This window comes from Trematomus bernacchii, unplaced genomic scaffold, assembly GCF_902827165.1.
Source record: "Trematomus bernacchii unplaced genomic scaffold, fTreBer1.1, whole genome shotgun sequence".
Taxonomy (NCBI): domain Eukaryota; kingdom Metazoa; phylum Chordata; class Actinopteri; order Perciformes; family Nototheniidae; genus Trematomus; species Trematomus bernacchii.
In genome coordinates, this window is record NW_022987469.1 from 1,821,050 (window position 1) to 1,841,177 (window position 20,128).

The 20,128-nt window shown below is 40.8% G+C and overlaps 2 protein-coding genes across 3 annotated transcripts in view; both read right to left on the reverse strand.

Moving 5' to 3' along the window:
• Window positions 1-436: 436 nt before the first annotated feature.
• chia.1 (chitinase, acidic.1) lies at window positions 437-9,841 on the reverse strand. The gene is made up of 12 exons (XM_034143618.1): window positions 9,674-9,841; window positions 9,379-9,429; window positions 7,382-7,411; window positions 7,059-7,263; window positions 6,431-6,487; window positions 6,145-6,310; window positions 4,339-4,463; window positions 3,761-3,884; window positions 3,145-3,327; window positions 2,270-2,386; window positions 1,824-1,950; window positions 437-807 (listed from the first exon to the last, which is right to left on the reverse strand). The coding sequence occupies exons 2-12, from the start codon at window positions 9,392-9,394 to the stop codon at window positions 599-601; spliced, it is 1,359 nt and encodes a 452-aa protein (XP_033999509.1). The 5' UTR covers window positions 9,395-9,429; window positions 9,674-9,841; the 3' UTR covers window positions 437-598.
• Window positions 9,842-17,571: 7,730 nt separating this feature from the next.
• Window positions 17,572-20,128, reverse strand: part of cntn2 (contactin 2) — a 54,888-nt gene continuing 52,331 nt past the window's right edge. The window contains exon 22 of one of the 2 annotated variants that reach the window (XM_034143496.1): window positions 17,572-17,739. In XM_034143496.1, coding sequence (XP_033999387.1) covers window positions 17,630-17,739 — 110 coding nt within the window. In that variant the 3' untranslated portion in view covers window positions 17,572-17,629. The remainder of the gene's footprint in view (window positions 17,740-20,128) is intronic. The other variant, XM_034143488.1, reaches the window with a different exon arrangement.

Here is a 20,128-nt window from a genome sequence, read left to right on the forward strand (position 1 = left end):
GTAGGTGGTTAAGGCATCAGCAAAAAAAGTCATTAACTGCACTTTTAAGAAAGTTTGCACTTACAAAATTGTTAACACACACCAGTGAGACATTTTATACAATTCTACCCAGGAAGAAATACACTCAAAACACTATGAGTATTCATTTCACAAAACTTCACAACGATGGATTTCATTCTAGAACACACACTTTATTTAAAGCCAGCTCATTATTAATAGGTTCACCGAGAGACAGAAAACAGCTGAGTGTGTTTTGTAGAGTGCACACAAAATGGAATTTGAACCTTTACTTGAAAATAGCTTGACTGATATAAGTGTCAGGAAGCAGAGTATAACAATGATTTATTCTTGAGATTTGAAATGAAATGTTTATATAATATAGAAAAATGTCAGATTATCTTGTAAAACGCAAGAATAAAAGTCAATCAGCCATGTATCAGGTCATAATGATGATTGATTTATTTGTTGAAAAAGCAGTGAGCCACAAAGAGAAAACAGCACTGTAAGGTTATTCAGTAAAGGTGACACTGCGTGTCTGAAACAGAAATCACTGTTGTGAACCCCCGGAGGCTCGGTGTGTGTGTGGGGGGGGGGGGGCTCAGGGATAGCTGCAGCACTTGCAGGAGTCCCAGTAGATGAGGCCGGCCTGGCAGTGGTGCAGGTACGTGTTCCCCTGGAAGCACTGGAAGTAAGTCTTCTCATTAGTGGGGTTCTCATACAGGCCATCAGGACGTCCACGGCAGAATTCTGCAATAGGGTCTCTGGTGGTGGCGGGGGCCGGGGTGGTGGTGGGCTTTGAGGGGAAACCTGCAAAATCAGAAAGAAATGTCATAAACCAGGGGTGTCAAACACTTGTGTACTTACCGTGGAAATATTTAAAGACATTGAACCACGTGCAATATAATGTCAGTCAGCAGCTTCAGTTTGGTGGAACCCTGAGGGTCATGCACTGCCCCCACTGTTGTGTATTTTGTATATATTTTATACATATATTTTATACATTCAAGACATATGAGTAACTTAAAGTGGACCTATCATGCTATATTTGAATAATATAGTGTAGGACCATACCTATATAAGGCATATTTATACTTTTTTTTTCAAAATACCAAACAGATCATGCATTTTAGCCATGCCTCATTTTGCTCAATTTGACCATTTCTAGCTCTGTTTTAGCAAGGGCTGAGTCTGTGAGAACAGCACCATCTACTGGCCTAGCATATGTACTACAGCGTCTCCAGCGCTTTCGAACGGCAATGGCCGTGGCTGTCTCCTCCTGATTGGTGGAGTTGGCCCAATAGCCGTAGCGCCACCGTCCTGACGTCAGGACAGTGTTCAAATCTGGATCAGTTTTTATCAGATCCGTTGCAGCCCCTTTTTTAGAGATTTGGGTATGGAGGAAAATAGAGAGGGTTGTGTTTTCTGACACTTGGTGAGTTCCCTGGAACACCGGGGACACACATTCATGTATAAAAGACGTACAAAAGCGCATTTTGCATGATAGGTCCCCTTTAACCTTCTGCCTAAATAGTTCCCACTTTAGTTTGTATTGTGGTGTTTCAGATGTGGAAATTAGTGTAAAATAATTTCTAGATCTTGACAGGTTGTTTGGATCATAAAGTAAATACTATAGTTCAGTTCCAGATACAGGGACTAAATGTTTTTGTACACTGTGATCTGTAAACTGTAAGGCACATGTGCAAATGATAATCTGAGGCATACAATTGTTCACATTATACTTTTTTATCCGAAGACGTTTTTTTAAATATTAAACCTTCACAGTGATGGATATGGCTTTGAGTGGGAGGAGCTCCAGTATTTACCCATTGACACCCTGAGGTGGTTGATGAGAGGGTAAGCTCCGTCTGAGCAGAAGGATCCACTGAAGTCATCCATGTCCAGAGTCCACACATGAGCCCCCCCCAGGTTTTCGGCAGTCATGTACTGGACCTACAGGACAGATACAGGTCCAGCAAACAGACAAGGAAGTAAGTGCCCAGAAAAAACTGAACCGTTGACTTTAATTAAATGTATAATGTCAACTGATTTCACAAAACTGTATTAGGTTAGTTGAAAGCAATAATATACAGTAAAATAATACAAATAATATTGGAATATAATATAATATAATTGATTTCAACTAACCTAATACAGTTCAATTCAGTACAAACCCTTCACTATATAACGCAAATCCTTCACAAGAACATTTATCATTAATTTTCCCCAATGATGTCAGAACTGCAGGACATAATGGGTAATAATGAGTTACCTTGGAAGAGAAGCTGCGTTTGTTGTCGTAGCCCAGCCAGGCACTGCCATAGGTGGCATAGGGGACCTGCTGCTCAGAGATCCACTCAACATTAGCACCGGAGGTGAAGGCACAGATCTGGTAACACATAAACATAAGGACAGAGATTACCATCTGTACTGAAAACATTTATCATTCTGATTCTATTTGTTTGTACATAAGGGACCACATTCATGTTGTTACAGTGGAGTTACATTTTTCATATAAAGAAATGGGCATGAGTGTTAGTTCCTCTTCATTTGAGGGATATACCAGTATGTATACCAACAGTAGATTACAGATATATGGAAATGAGGCTTGATTGCCTTCTATTGAGTGATATTTGACATTTCATTCATTCGTTCCTGAATGGGAAAATATTTACTTTCAGCACAAAGTCAACTAACATTAGGAGACAATCTACTTTATTGTCCACGTAAGGACATTTTCTCTGGACTCTGTCCTGGAGTTCCAACGAAGATACAAATCATACATTCTACTTAGTACACGATAAAAGACAATAAAATATTAACAAATGACTTATGTACATATACACAGCTTGCTCATACACACAGAATTTACTGTTGTCACATATTCATCCTCATCTGTGAGAAACAGCATTTTGATCTCCCTTTCTGTATCACACAAACAGAAAGGTTGACAATAAAGTTGACTTTGCCTTTGACACAACTTCTGGCAATGGTGACCTATTGTTCAACCCTCATGGCCAACATGTACAACTATACTACATTATATAGTGTTGAGCAGCTAAATGGATGAAGGCAGGAATGAGTGTTTGTTCTGCTCCTGGTGAATCTCCTGTCAGAGGTTAAAGCTGAGTTTAGGATGGGCAGTACCTCGTAGGAGGACCAGAATCCGGCGGTGCGAGTGTAGGGTCCGGCGTCTGCGGGGCCGTTGGACGGGGCCCCCAGGCCGGTGGCCCCGGTGCTCAGACGGTAGGTGCGTCCGTAGGTGGGGAAACCCAACAGCAGCTTCTCAGCCGGGGCCCCATTCACCAGCCAATGAGATATGGAAGAGTTCTAACACAAAGGACAGAGGAGATAAATACTTCAGCAGGAAACTCAACTCAAAGTATTCATATCAACGTTGGACCAGACTACTTCCTGGAATGAGAAGTGTTCCAGTATTTCTTGTCCAACAGTAAATATCCACAGTGATGATTCAGCTCCTTATTAAAGTCAAAAGTATAGCAGCTAGAAAGGCAAATGTCTTCCTCCGGATTGGGTGGAGACCAAATCAGAGCTAATCTGGGAGCGCATATTGTTCTTAGTCTAAATGTCTAAATAAATGCTCATAGTGCTCTGTCTTTAATGCTTTACATTATATCCAGGCTCATTGTCACAAGTGGAAAAGGCTTTGTGTAATCATATACAGCATATACAGCTTAAATAGTTCTTATAAGTGTGTAGAGTGCAGCTGTCTGTCTGTTGTGCGTCTGTGTGTGTTTCTTACGATGTTGTGATGAATGTGTGTGCCGGAGTCCATGGAGCTGCCGTACAGGGGGCTGTTGTGTCCGGTCGCTGCCTCCCAGTGCCCGTGGTAGTCATAGGTCATGACATTGATGAAGTCAAGGTGACTGTTGATTTAAAAATCAGAAGTAGAAGGAGTTTTACAGTTGGGGAAGGACATAGTATAAAGAGCATGAAGAGTATTTTGTTTAACAACACTGAAAAAACTGAAATATTGACTTTAAATAAATATATGATGTCAAGCAATTTCACATAACTGCAAGAAATAATATTAAGTTGAACCTAATCTTCTTTATTTTAACTTGAAATGATTGCTCTCAACTAAACTAAAACAGTTATGAGAAATCTGTTGACATAATACATTTCATTAAAGTCAATGTATCAGTTTCAGTGAATAAAGAGTCAATTATTTCTATAAACAGATAAAAGTCTGGTCTCCTGTTAAATTCTTCTCATATTTCTATGCCAAACCCCCCAGAAAGTGTTCTGCTATCCAAACAGAGCTATTGAGGATACTATACATTTCTAAACATACACTGACTCCATTGAAGTGAAACTCACGGTGCGATCTTCTGGACCTCGTAGGCTCGGTCGATGGTGGGGCGGAAGGCAGCCACGTTGGCCGTCAGCAGCAGCGGGGTCTTCCTGTTCTCCTTAGCATCGTCCTCAAAGGCCTTGGCCAGCTCCTGCAGGCAGAACCAAGAGACCCTCAGCTACGTGTGCTAGCGGTGTGTCTCTTTGATAGGGATATCAGTCGGATGCTCAGGTATCCATTCTGGTATAAAACGTCTCAAAAACGATAGAATGGGTTTGCCAGGAAATGTTGTGAAGATACTCAAGTTGTTACTTAGGTTTATGACCAGAGACATGCAAACATTCCCATTAGCTATTATCTGTGTTAATTAGTAAATGTTAGAATGCTAAAATGCTTAATTATGATGGTGAATACATTTGAACCACTTAGTGTCAGTGCTTGTTAACATCATGAACCTTAGCCTTTAGCTTAACATCCACTGTGTCCATGTAGCGCTTCACACAGCCACTACACAAGTCTTGTTATCATGTTCATTAGTTTGTAAGGAGGTTTAAAATAACTCAAAACTCAATCATATTTATAATTTACTCAAAAGAGGACATATTTTGCTCATCTTCAGGTGTATATCAGTATGTAGTGTCTCTACTATGACATGTCTCCATGCTTTAAAGGGGACCTATCATGCAAAATGCCCTTTTTGATGTCTTTTATACATAAAGATGTGTCAGGGAACTCACGCAGCGTCAGAAAATAACGGAGCTGATCCAGATTTGCGTCTGATAGGACGTAATATCGGAAATGTGGACTACAATGCCCGACTGTTTTGGATGTAATATGGTCGGTGTTTACATTAGCATCGCTAACACTCAGAGCTAACCTGTACTGGAGAGCATGTGTGTGAAGAAGCAGGAAATAAAAAGGAACTCACCTTGTGGTATAACCGGCAAGAGAGAAAGCCTTTGAGCTCCATACTGTTTCAGAAATAACCCTTGATAATCCATGATATGGCGTTTCATCACGGCAGTATTTAGTTTAGACAGTAGCTGCCGGGTCCCGCATGAGCTCAGCCCCCTCCTTTTTTTTCTTTTATCAATTCTTTTTTTTTTTTTAAAGCTTTATACCCCAAATCAGCACTTTTGAAACAGGAAGTGAAATAGAGGGATATGAGGCATGGCTAGAATGGGTGATCTGTTTGGTATTTTGAACAAAACACTTCATAGACATGTTTTTTATATATTTTTATATATCTGAGACCTATGCTATTGTCTAAAGATAGCATGATAGGTGACCTTTAATGTTAAAAAATCTCTTTATCTTTCTCATACTGCCTGTGCTGCAGCACCTCTTTTCACCCTCTGTCTGAAACCAGAGCCCAGTCTGCTCTGATTGGTTAGCTGGCCGGCTCTGTTGTGATTGGTCAACAGTTCATAGATGTTAAGCCGCTTAGCCTATCATGTACAATGTGTTGGAGCGCTAGCCAATAGATGTGCAAGTGTTACATAGTAAGGTCACTATCTTCTGGAAGTAAACAAAGGAGTCCAATGAAGGTGTTTCACGCAGGGGAGGGGGGGGGGGAAGTGTGTGGGAGACAAAACTCCCTATGGAGGGAACACAGGGATTTTAGTCTTTGCAGACCATTGACATGCACAAAAACCTGTAGAACACACTACAAGAGAGGGAAACCCCAAAAAGCAGAATAGGGCCTCTAGCATGGAGCTGTAAGCTGCATACAATTCATAATGTTCCCTCTGATGGAAGAGAATGACCTCTTAGAGTGAGACCAAAGGCCAAATGTACCACACAGTGAATAATGAACAGTATCACATGCTCACCGACACCAGCAGGGTGAACCTCTCCTTGTCCTGCTCCGGGCTGCCGTTGTGTCCCGGGTACTCCCAGGCCAGGTTCAGCCCGTCAAAGTTGTTGGTGCGCAGGTAACTGATGGCAGACTTGATGAAAGCTGCACGGCTCTCAGTCTTGGCAACCATGGCGATGAATCTGGTGGGATGTATAAAACGACACTGCAATTTACATTCTGGTGACACAGCAGCCGAGGAGGTGTCCAACCTCCTGAATATCCAGGATATTTTGGAAGAATAGGGTCATATTTGCACTTACGGACTGATTCCATTGACGGTGCCTCCCACTGACAGCAGGGTCTTCAGCGCAGCATTACTAACAGCAGAGAGAGGGCAAAGTTATATTGATGATAGAAACATGTTCTTCACAACTTGACTTGCTTCTCTATCAGATTTAATATTGCAATAAAATGTGTATTGTAGCTAGGAGTGTATTTTTGGTTATTGGTTTACAGTTCCTTTTGAACATATCACACTTACTACAACATCTCATTTGTAAACTGTTTATTCAGTCGCTTCAACGTTATACAGAACATAACGATAAGTACTGAGATCATTTCTGGACTTGCTACACATCCATTAAAAGATTTCAGCTGATCCAGGATATGGCTGGCTTTGAATGAACAGAAGAGCATTCCAGGCTGAAAACGTTCTGGTCTAAATATTGTTATAAAATGGTTTCTACCCATCCAATTGTCTGTCTTGCTTTGGCTTGAAAAAGATTATTAAATGACATTACATATCACTTGATAGATGCTTTAACCAAAGCGACTTACATACACTCCCCACAGGAGCAGTTTGGGGTGAAGTGTCTTGCCCTGAGCTAACTGCAGTGATTCAGTGCCCTCCTGATCCTCAGACCTTTCCCCCCTCACATGTCTACTCACACATTCTTGAGCCGGTTGAGGCCGGTGAACTGCTGCTCGTCGTTCCACTCGATGGGGGTGATCTGGTTGAAGCTGTTGATGGTGGACAGGGCGTAGATGACGTGCGTGCACAGGAAGGGGTCGATGTTGTCCGAGGTGAATTTGCCGCTGCTGGGCCTGTACTGGGCCCAGTTGGTCATGTGACACACCAGCCTGCTGGAGGTGACTGAGGGGAGACAGTGGGGGGGGGGGGGGGGGGGGGGAGTTGATTGCATCTGTGTTTGTTCTGAAACTTTTATCAAAGTGTGAAGAAAAGTCTCTGCCTTTACTGAACTAATGCTTACCGGTGTGCAGGACGAGCAGGACGCCCAGAGCTGCAGGAACACAGAGAAAAGGAAGAGGACACTGGTGTTAGAGCAGTGTTTCTCAAAGTGGGGGGGCGCAAGAACAGGGGGGAAAATGGTTATTTAAAAAATAAATAAATAAAAGAATCATAATTTGAAAAATTATTGATTTGAAAATAATATGATACAGTACAATTACGTCTGGGTCTCTGTGTTTCATTCAAGCTCGGCTCTGTGTGTGTGTGTGTGGAACGAGCTATTTTGTGTGTGTACGCAGAGAGCGCACCGGTACCGGAGATCGTTGTTGTTAGCTTCTGGTGCTAGCGAGCTACGCTAACGGATATAAGGAGCATTTTCAACAACAAAGTGGAGGAGAGTCCTCTCCTGTCAGACTGAGAGGCTCAGTGAGCTAAAGGACTCTCTGAGTGTTTAGATACTTAACTTTAGTCTAAGTTATCTCAGTGGGTCTCAAACGTTTTGGTCACGATTAATGTAAACAATTATTTCTGAGGCACACCTTCATATGATCATTATAGTTATAAAAAAACAAGAGAATAAATGAAAAACAGGTTTGAAATACTATATGACAGTACAAAAAGAATAAAGTTTAAAAGGGGAGTGATTTGTAAAATATCCATAAAGAAAAAGTAAATCTGCTTACAGTTCTGTTTCATATGGGTGTTGAGAGATGTATCCATAGATCTCTTCATGTTGCTCTCAAAGTGCACCAGATGGATGCTTTTAACTTCAATATTTAAAAACAAATCTTCCCGGGGGAGCATGCCCCCAGACCCCCCTAGAGGATGTTAGGTCCACACACCACCTATAAAAATAGCACTTTACCGCTGCTTACACCTATATGCCGTGAGCTGATTATCGAGCCTTCATTGTAACAGTCGCGGATATACTGTGTATGTGCGTGGGGATTGTTGCAGTAGAAAATTCCACTGTAGCGCCCGGTACATTAATGGGAAACCCTAAATGTTTGAGCACCCTCTATGAAACGTCAAGCTAGCCCACAGCACCCCCAAAAGAAATCTCTGGCGCCGCCACTAAGCCTGCAACCCCGTTTTGAAGAAATGTGCAGTGCAAAACAGGCTCATTGCAGCCACTAATGCTGTCATAAGACACACTTTTTTGCCAAATATCAGCATTTTCTTTGCAAAGTGGCAAAGTATTATAACTTATTGTTTTAGCAAAGGGATTGCACAATTGTATTATGTATTTTTTTTTTGAGCACACAGACTTATGGAGCATTGTTTTATTATCGCTGTTCTAGCAAAGTGACTTGGCCCATTACGTGACTATTTGTGTTGGGGGGGCCCGACTTTTTTTTTTCTCCAAAGAAACAGAAAAAGTTTGAGAACCACTGTGTTAGAGGCATGGGAGGTATAGAGTAAATACATCGTTTTTAATGAATGAACAAAATGGGTGCAAAACAACAACTAAAGTACCTGCAAGAAAAATGATAAATATATTCCACAGGTCATTTTGAACAACATCCGACTATTCAATGTCTTTGTTACTGAGAGTGCAAATCTAAAATCCTATTGTGTTATGTGAACCATTTAATTGTAATTCTTAAAATCATATTTTTGCAAGATTTTAACTTTGAATATTGCTTAAATAAATACTACAATAATTGCATATTAAAAACCGAGAGCACGAACAAATTCATAAAACAGATACATTAATTGATGATGGTAGAATATAAAGAAATAACTATCAAATTAGATTTGTGTTGCTTAATGTTCAAAATGTTTTGTGTAGTATTTACATGTTTTAATTGTTTACTAAGTTGAATGTGCATTCTTCCCCCATGCCTCAGGTCAGTGAATGTGATCGTGAATGATTGATATCTCTTCAGGTGATTTACATAATGTAAACTATATGTTTCTTAGAGTTATTGCCATCTTGGTATTCTGTACTGTATGTGAGTGTCAGTGCGACATAACTGGTATTTCACATAAGAAATGAAAGAAGTGGATGGTGTTTACCTGTGAGGAGTCTCATTTTGATCCAGTCTGTGTTCTTCTGCTGCAGCGAACCTGTGAGGATCATACAACTTTAAGATGATGATCAAATACAAATACCATGCAGCCCCTGCTAGAAACAATAAGTATGTTAACTCATGGCAACTTTACAGACATTTCAACATCTATCTATTGTATGCTAAACATTCTATTTGATATTTCATAAAATCCTGCTTGCAGCTAATAATAATTGCAGTAACACTTTATAGAAAATCGCATATTTTTTATTTGCATATTAGGCAGCTGATAGAGTCGTTACCTTTCGTCGAGAGAAACCGAAGCAGAGTCGACAGCTCGGTGGACTCAGGTCAGATATTTATAATTTACTCATTAATAACTAATAGCTGCATGGTAGCAAAGTGCAGCTGATAAGGCACAGGTTGTCTCATATACATAATACCCCCACCTCCAGGTAGGACATGTAAGAAAGAGACCTGCTGGGAAATGAGCTATCAGTACATTCCTTCATCTCAGCTACAGGGGTGAAAGGTGCAATCAGTGTACATTTACAAGAATACGTTAAAGGAAATAATCATCACTAATAACTGAATGGTTCATGTAAATGAATCTGGAACAGGAAGTGGATCTTGCACCTTCCTGCTGGGATCGGGTCTGTTTCCTGAGATGAATGCAAGTCCTGGGTCAGAACAGTCTCTTGTCAGACGGGTTGTCTGTTATCAGTGTTCTGTTTTTGGAATAGAAGAGATCCAGGATGTATTCAACCTGTTTAGCCCTGAGCCTGTTTTTCAGGTCTCAGGCTCAAAAATGACATTCCCAGAACAAATGACCATATCTTCCCTTCTAAAAGGGGTAAATTAATAATCCTTTTTCTCAAAGCAAAGTTACATCTGTGAGTTGGATGTAGAAGTGTCAGAATCAATATAGATGTTTTTATTTTAGAGTAAATTCAGATTGAACATAGTAAAAAACTGTAAATTATAGTGTCCGTCCAAAAAAAGAAACATTACTTATTGTGAAAACCACCCTTGGATGATGGGTTAGTAGACTAAAAGCTTTAGGAATCCAAAGTATAACATATAATAAGTACCCTGTATCAAGATTGATGCAAAACAAGTGACATTTGACCTTTTTAGAGAGATTTAGAAAAAAAAAACACTTCTGGGGTCATTTGGGTGCATTTTCCATATTTCTGGCCCCCCTCGTTCGATTTTGATGATTGACATCTCTTTTTGACCGTTAGAGCCAATAGAATCGAGGGGAAGTTCCTCAAATCCATCTAAACATTACCCATTGGTGAATGAGTGCTGCGCAGCCAGACTGCCCTGGAACCGGAAGCTGCGATACACTCTGGTGGCTACCATTAGCAGCTAATTTAAAATCTCCGATTTGTACATAAAAATGGAATTATGGATTATCAATAATTTTTTCAAAGTGACGGACACATTGGATTAACCTATGGATTAACCCTCAGCAGCGTTTTTATCGTTTGAATGCCATTGAACACGACTTTTGATCAGAACAACAGCTAAAGTGAGACGATCTCCCGTGTTTGCTCCGTAATGCTACGTGTTGTGATGTCTGTGTTTGCTTCCCCTGTCGTGAGTTCTGATCGCTCAGTGATAATACTAATACCTATAGAATCTGTGGAATCTCAGCTTTAATCGGATATCTTGTATGTGCAGTTACGATAAGTAATAAGGGTATTTTTACCTTGAGTTCTGTGATAAGTGCGTTTCTTTCCCCGCTCAGGGGTCATTTAGACGCTTCTTATGAGACTTGTGTTTTGTTTTGGTAAAAATGGTTCATACTGTCAGTTAGCTAAGATTCTTCCCGTTAATCTGGTATGACACATTAATAGGTTTTTAAATATTAAGAAGCCCTGAGACACAGTTTCGTGAAGAAAAAAACCCCGCAGCCCCCTCTACCGGGGGCTCTCGGGCTAAACAGGTATACCAGACTGTAAGCAGAGGGGAACTTCCACCACATTGTCTGCCATCTCCAAAGCTGTGTCATATTTATTCTGCATTGCATCTTTTGAGCTATCAAAGCAATCACCATCCCAGACTGAGTGCTCTGGGTTTGGTTCAGTGTGGGGACAGGGTTTCTGGGATAGAGTGCAATCGATGAGGCTTTGGGGAATATCAATTAGCTTTAGTGTAACTTATTCAAAACACACACACACACACACACACACACACACACACACACACACACACACACACACACACATAATGTATTCAGAGCGGATCGTAAGGGCAGAGCTGGTGGTGTTGCCATATACACTGCTGAGAAACTACAGTGCTCTGTCCTTCACTCAATTTCAATTCCAAGGCAATTTGAGTTGCTAGCAGTCCAAATAACTATAGCAAATGCTCCTCTCACTGTTATTGGCTGTTATAGGCCTCCATCGGCCATCATGGATGCAACTACTAGCCTTACTGAATTGTTGTCTAAGTTTTCTTCTGAAATCATATTATTGGGTGATTTAAATTGGGACTGGTTGAGTGATAAATCTTCACAGTTTAAGCAGGTTTGTGATTCTTTGAACTTAACTCAGTTTATTGATAGTCCCACTAGAATAAACCCTCCCAAACCCAATAACGATACCCTTATAGATGTCCTTCTAACAAATGCAGCTCATAAGTATGTGTCTGTTGGTGTTTTTCCTAATGATATCAGTGACCATTGCACTATCGCTTGCGTTAGGAGCACTAAGTTGCCCAAAGCCAAGGGCCTTATTGTGCTCAGGCGCTGCTTCAAACACTTCTCTGAGCAGGCTTTCCTACACGATCTGGCGGAGGTTAAATGGCACTTCACAGCGTTAATTCCATCTGTTGATGTTGCCGTCCAATTTTTTATTGATCACTTTTTATTGATTATTAATAGACATGTCCCCTTTAGAAAATTCAGAGTTAAGAATAGGAACACTCCATGGTTTACTAGAGAACTATCTGATCTCATTCATGATCGAAATAAGCAATGGTCCTTGGCTAGAAAGTCTAACACTAGTGATGACTGGCTTCTTTTTCGTGTCCTCAGAAATAAATGTTCAGCCCTTATTAAAAAAGCTAAAGCTGATTACTATCTGAGCTTAACCACTGATTGTTTTAATGACCATTCTAAATTCTGGAAAACAATTAAATCACTTCAGAACAAGAAGGTTTCTAGTTTCCCACAAAAACTGAAGGTCAGTGATTCTTTTATTTCAGATTCAGATGGTATGTCTAATGCCTTTAATGCTCACTTCAAAAAGGCTGGTCACATTTTTGATGAGCAAAGTCATGACTCTCTAAATGGTCGTACTCACAGCCACAGTCAAGAGATGAACTCCCCTGTTTTTGATTTCGCTTATTTCTCGGTCTCTGAAGTCTTACAGGGTTTGCACTCAATTGATCCTAAAAAGTCTGCCGGGCCTGAATTAAAAATTGCAGCTCAGATGATAGCACAACCAGTAACTGATATTTGTAATCTCTCCCTGTCCACTCACACACTGCCAGCTGTGTGGAAGCAAGCTCTGGTATCGCCCCTCTTGAAAGCTGGTGATCCCACTGAGTTGAATAACTATCGTCCTATCTCAAATCTTTCTGTGTTATCAAAGATTCTTGAGTCCCTAGTTTCTACTCAGCTAAAACATTTTTTGCAGTCTGAAAGTCTTAGACGATATTAAGGCTGCTTTGGATAAGAAATCAGTTTGTGTTGCATTGTTTATTAACCTAGCCAAAGCATTTGACACTGTAGATCACCACATTATGTCTAATGTTATGTTGGTGTCTCGTTTCGGTCACAATGCCATTTGCTGGTTTCAGAGTTATCTAACCGACCGTACTCAATGCGTCAGGTTGGGTAGTACTGTCTCTGACCCTGTCACCTTGGAGAAGGGAGTTCCACAGGGCTCTATTTTGGGACCCTTGCTCTTTTTATTATATGTAAACAATATTTGTAATCAGATGCAATTTTCTACCTATCATATGTATGCTGATGACACTATTGTATACTCGTGTGCTCCTTCTCTGGATATGGCCGTTTCCAATTTAAAATCAGATTTTATCACGCTGCAGCATGCACTTCTTGATTCCAAACTGCTATTGAACAGTAAGAAAACCAAAGCAATGCTTTTTGCTCCCAAGTCAGCGTCCTCCTCTTGCCTCTCCATTGACACCCTTGATGGCGTTTCTGTTGAGTTTGTTGATACCTACAAATATCTGGGCTTTTGGTTGGACAGTAATCTGAACTTCAAACACCATATTGAAGTTTTAACAAAGAAATTGAAATTCACTCTTGGCTTCCTTTTCAGACTTAAATGTTGTTTTTCAACTTCTTCCCGTAAAAGGTTGGTCTCTGGCTTATTCCTGTCCCAGCTGGACTACGGTGATACCATTTATAGATTTGCCTGTCCCACAGTTTTGGCCAAACTTGACCCACTCTACCATGCTGCACTGCGTTATATATCAAATGCACCCTATAGGACTCATCATTGCACACTGTATAGCCTAACTGGATGGTCCTCACTTAGTATGCGTAGGATGCAGCACTGGTTTTTATTAATGTATAAAGCCATTTTAGGTAAGCTTCCACTCCACATATGTGCCAGATTTGCCCCAGTTTGTGACTCTTACAACCTCAGATCCAGTGCCTGGATACGGTTCCAGGTACCTGCTGTGCGGACTGAGGCTGGAAAAAGGAGTCTTTCTTATTATGGTCCTTGGTCTTGGAATGACCTTCAATCAAGCCTAAAACTGAGGGCATTTGTCTCAATAGCATGCTTTAAATTGAAGTTGTCTGAGGTCCTCACCACCAGCTGCTCTTGCAGTAATAAGTATGCTTTTATCTGGTTAAATAAAGGTTAAATAAATAAAATAAAAAACACACACACACACACACCATTTTAAACAATAAGGTGTTCAGTCTTTGCAAAGGAAACCTCCCGTGTTGGGCCTTCAGACTGCCATTTGAAATGGACTGTAATCCACAGCCAACAATAGATGTGAGTATTAATGAGTCAGTTGTATAATACATTCTGTATAATTTAACTTAATTGAATTTAAGCCCCATCAAATATGTATTTTCATTTGACCTTCAGCTGTAAATATTGACTCCTCTCGAAGTTTTTTATAAATCTGTGTTATTGAACACATTTTTCTTTCCCAAGATAATATTCAACTGGTGTGACTTGAGTGGGTCACTAACATGTAAATAGTTATTTGTTACTCGTTGTTGTTGTTGTTCTGTGGTCTGGGCCTCCTTAAGAGGTGCCTTCAGGCTTACCGGTTACATACCGTAACACAACTGTGAACGTAGTAAATACACAAGTTACTGAAGTACAATCCCAAGGTGTTTATTTGAAATCTTATTTACAAGTATCCCCCCTCCCTCACATTTTCTTTCAATCACAATTGTGAAAAGGCCCAAAGGCAACAATATCCAGTGCACTCAGCCACCGACAGTGAGTGAGAGACCCTCCGTCCAACATCCAGAGAGCGCCCCCCCGACATGGTGAATGACTCTATGGCTCTTCACTGAATACTAAAGGCATGGTGAAAACACTTTGTACAGAGTTAAACACAAACACACAGAAAACAGGTTCTCAGAGCATTTCCAACACCTGAGCCGAAGCAGCTGAGACTCAGCATGAGGGGCAGAGGTGGGCTTTAATCCTGGGTTAGACCATGCAGGGTACCAAGGAGGACCAATAAGCACTGTAGCTGTCAGCAAACCCAGAATAGATATTCAGACCAGATTGTAGGCCCAGAGGTGGACCAAATATCAGCACACACATACATTGGTCTAATCCAGATTTAAACCTGAGTTTTGCAATAATAATGATGTCTACAGTTAAAAGTCTACAAAGTGTATTTGGAGTGTCCTGTATCTAAACTAACATAAATTAAATTATCTTGTAGGAGCAAAAGTATGAAACATGTTTAAAAAGTGACATTTTCCTGACAAAATAAAGCACATCAATCAAGTAGTCTGTCATTTACCACTTGCAAACATAACATGTAATACTGAGGTAACACATAAAGGACATACAGAAGATGGAAGTTCCTTTCATTTCCCATCCAGAGTTACAGTAATGGGTTAAAGAGAACCTTCTCATTTCTCAATCAGAGCAGGTTCTAACAATGATGTTGGTATTTAAGGAAAGAGAGAGAACAGCCATGCAGAGCAGAAGCAGCTTGAGAATCTGTACACTAGGGTCCATCCTGAGATTCACCAAGTGGTGCTTTGGCTCTGCAGCCTTCAACCTGAAACACTCACCGCTTCTTCCAGACCTCTCAACATCAGTCTAAGTGAACAGAGCTTGAGCTAATGGACACTGGAACACTATGGGATGCAGCTAGAGGTCAGTACGGGAACCATAGGGCTGATCACAAATGAAACATGAATTAAATGTATTATGTCTACAGATTTCACATAACCCTATTAGCTTAGTTGAAAGCAATAATATTAAGTTGAACCTAATATGTTTTATTTAAACGTAATAGAATCTGTTGACATAATACATTTAATTCAAGTCAACGTTTCAGGTTCTTCAGTGCAGACTTCGTAAAGATTTGAGATGGACTGAGCTTCTGAACATATGGGTATTATAGAACATAAATGAATACATAATTTAAAGACAGAGCTGTGTTTTTGGCAGAAAGTACAGAAAACAAGAACTGTATATTCTGGTTGACGACACTCTAAACCTGTAACCATTTAACCAATGAGTATTCAACTGTTGACAGCAACCAGTTTAGACAGTTCTGAGCAAATCAACCAAAAACATTAAGGCAACAGCAGGAGACAGACATGTTTAAACCTGTCTTTGACATGCTGAACAGACAGGTGTGTACAGAGGAACACTACACACACATCCTTCCTGTAAACTGTAGTGAACCAGACAAGTGCTGATCGAGCTGACAGGATTACAATGAGCAGGATATATGACACTGTTTCCTGCAACAAAACCCAAAACACACTACACAGAGCGTGGTACATTGTCGTCAGAATCATTCAAAAAATGCAGGCACAAATAATCAAACAGGAAATGAAAGCTCCCTTCAACCATCCAAATGACCTTCCCCCAAAATGAGAGATAACAAATAGAAAAATGTAAACATTCATTTGGACAGTTGACATATTTCTGTAGCTTGCTATAATTACGGCTGAGACAAAACACAAATAAGCATACAGACATTAGCAGGAGCTGAAAACCAACAGTAAAAAGTTCTTCAGTGCTTCAATGCCTGTCTGTGTTCACACTGAGAGCAACCAGCAGGAAGGCAGGGGTCAAACAGCTGCTCTCTGACGGCTGTGGGGACGGGGCCATGTTCCATCCACTAAACTCACACACCCCCATATCAATGTTCTGCTGAGTCTTTTGAAAGTGTGCCCAGTGTGGGCTGCTGTAGCTCTGAGGTAGCTGTGTTTAGTCATCAAATGAAAAAAAAAGGTCCCTCAGGATTTTGTGATCTTGTTGAGTTATTTCAGTGATAAATGCACATATCTCATTTAGTATGTTTGGTTACTAATTGGCTTCTGAGGTTTATTTATGTTAATAACTGTTTCATTTTCTGTACAAAACAAAGCACGTTACGTTAATAGATCCAGAAGTATTTCAATAATTGTTTTATTGTTATGAAAGTCATGTATTTGAGTTTCCTGTTTCCTGTTTTAATCAAAAAACGTTCCAAACCAACTTGATGATTCTGTCGTTGTCAATGGGATTATCCAAGACTGAAAATCGTTTAAAAATGTGCAGTTTGTTTCATTCAGGGAACAGTAGCACATCATCGTCCCTAACAACCAGTGAGGAGCTTAGTCTTTGAGATGCAGAGCTTCTCACCCTCAGCCGGGGAGAGCAGAGCCTGCTGTATGGAGCTGCTCTCAGTGTGAACAGGCAGCATCACACTGTCTCTATGTACAGGTATACACATTATTCATGAACCATTTACACCTGTGTCTCTCCGGCTACACTTTGGAGGACAGGTGTAAGAGACGGGTCAGCCCCAGATGTGATGGTAAGGCATGGTCTGACTGACACCGGAACACAGAAACACACTCACACGCTCACACACCCACAACCCGGTCAACACACACACTGCTATTTAAAAAAATGAATACTGAAACCACTCCTTTCTCCCCCAGCCCTCCAATCCCCGCAGTACTAAAACCTTACTCTTCTACAAAGAAACCCCCCCCCCCCCCCCAAAACACAGACTGAGCTTTAGTTTCAAGCCATCAAAAGGAAACAGTCCCTGATTGGCTGAGATCACAGGCCGGACAACGACACAAGAGTGAGAAGAACCGAGCCGCTGAGCAGGAGGAGAGGGAGACGGGGCAGGGTGGGGGGGGCATCGTTCTGCACCATCATACCAGTTCCTGTGAGGGGCAGAGGGCAAGGGGCAGTTTAACAGTTGATATATTCATATTTCCAGGTTCAAATATTCTACAAAGTATTCTATCAGAAACATATCTGCTCCTTTTGACCTCCTTTAGTCATCCGAGGTCTTCTATCACCAAGGAACCCTGAGCATAATAACCTCTCACTGCCCCTTTCCAGATACTGCTGACATGTTTATGATCAACATCATAGATCTCCTAATGCTCCTATCTGGACGATAACACGGCCTTGGATGAATAGCTCTTCTGTTTCTATGGTTACTTCCTGTTGGAGCACTGCCTACAACCCTTACATACAAGTCTCATTAGATGTCTTCCCATTACATCAGTTTACTTATAACTTCACTTTTCATCATTATGTCAGACTTTTATTTTCAATGTGCAGATTGAACAGTAGAAGTACCAGAGTGTAGGAATACTCTGTTACAGTCAAAGTCCTGCATTCAGAAGGTTACTCAATTAAAAGTACAAAAGTATTAGCATCAAAATATACTTAAAGTAGCAAACGCTGTGCAAATTGGCTAAATTCAGAATAATATATATGATATGTTTTATAATGACTGATCATTAAAGTGTTCTCAAAGCTGGTAAAGGTGCAGCTAGTTTGAATGACTTTGTATACTGCAGATGTAATGACATCGATCAACAGAATAATACTTAATAATCAAACTGCTCTTTATTAGTCACATTAATACTGTAATAATCCATTTCCTCTCTGCTGGTAAAGTAACGTGTTTTCTTGTAAGAGGGATCAGTAAGGTAAGGCTGCCGTGACGGTTTGATTCAGAAGGAGTTTAATGTATAAGATCCCTGATGTTAAGGTAACCAGAATGTTTATTTCCACTGTGTACAGCATGTTATAAGGGACCCACTTCTATCTTTATGCAAGGGATAATGTGCAGCGAGGCGTCTCTATGGGGAAAAGAACACCTGAATCTAGATCCCTCTGCAGGTGGTACTTTCACTATATTTTGATGATAATACTTTTGTACTTTTACTTGTAACATTTTGAATGCAGGATCTTTTATTGTAACCGAGTATTCCTACACTCTGGTACTGTTACTCAAGTACAAGATCTGAACTTCTCCCACCTCTGACAATAAATCCTGAGTGGTTACCAAAAAAAACCCTGCTCTGAAGGTTATTTTCATTTGACAAATCCTGCACTCAGCTTTGCTTTCTCCAATATCATTGAAATGCAGCCAGAAGCTGCTCCTTTTTTCGGTTTTCGCTAATTTCTTGATTTTTTCCGACGCGCTTGCATTTAAATCTGTCTCCCCGTCGCTCTGTGTAGCTGGCCTGTACCACTACACCTGCTGTCTTTGGAGCGTCTGCCCCCCACCCTTCTTTCACATAATGGTATGATCCTAGTGTGTCCTCGCATATGATTGGCCGCATGGTGGCTCAGCAAAATAAAGTCCCGCCCCTGCCTGCATGGATTCTCAGCAAGAGTTGCAGCGGCTGAAGATTCTGCTCTCCCCGACGGGAGTCTGCTCTTCAAGCGGCATCTCGCGATCGGCGTGTTGGAGACCCCTGAATTAAATTATCAAGTCACCTCAAGTCAGACGGCTCAAGTCCAAGTCAAGTCCAGAGTCATTGGTGTTCAAGTCCAAGTCGAGTCGCAAGTGTTTTGTGATTTTGTCAAGTCGAGTCCAAAGTCATCAAATTGGTGACTCGAGTCCAAGTCATGTGACTCGAGTCCAAGTCATGTGACTCGAGTCCAAGTCATGTGACTCGAGTCCACACCTCTGCTGCAGGGTAGCTTGTGAATTTACTCCAGGTGGAACTAAAGTCTGATTTAACACTTGATTATATTTCACATCATTCATCCACATCTGTGAAGTAACTAAAGGTATTCAATACATGTAGTGGAGTCAAAGTACCGGTACATGCTTAACCTCTGCATTTTAGTGGAGTAGTAGAAGTACAAAGTAGTAAAAAATGTAAATACTCAAGTAAAGTACAGGTCTCTCAAAATGGTACAGTACTTGAGTAAATATACTAAGTGACTTTACACCACTGGTCACCAATCAAAGCAAACTGGTATCTTTAATATCTGAAGATCATTCACCATAATATTACATAGTAGTGTTACATAAGAAGTCAGTACACTAGCATAAAACCACAGAATAGAAAATAAAGGAAATCCTATGCTGAGGCTTAAGAGGGGTGTTTGATCTGGATATCATGATTCATGTATTATTATGATTAAGCTTGTGTGTACTGTGCCACAGACAGTGTTTCTGTACGCTCCGTTCAGTAGGGTTCTACCAGTTGAAGGACTCCAGACCTTTTCCCCTCTGCGTATACTCTCACTCCCACCCTGACACTCAGAGGAAGCTCTTCTGAGAGTGTCTCTAATTCTCAC

Excerpts from the sequence above, each read along its gene's own strand:
- chia.1 (XM_034143618.1), bottom strand. Across the intron at positions 3,885-4,338 it reads GAGGTCCAGAAGATCGCACC|TCACCTTGACTTCATCAATG; the intron begins GTGAGTTTCACT and ends TTAAATCAACAG. Across the intron at positions 3,328-3,760 it reads CACACATTCATCACAACATC|AACTCTTCCATATCTCATTG; the intron begins GTAAGAAACACA and ends CCTTTGTGTTAG.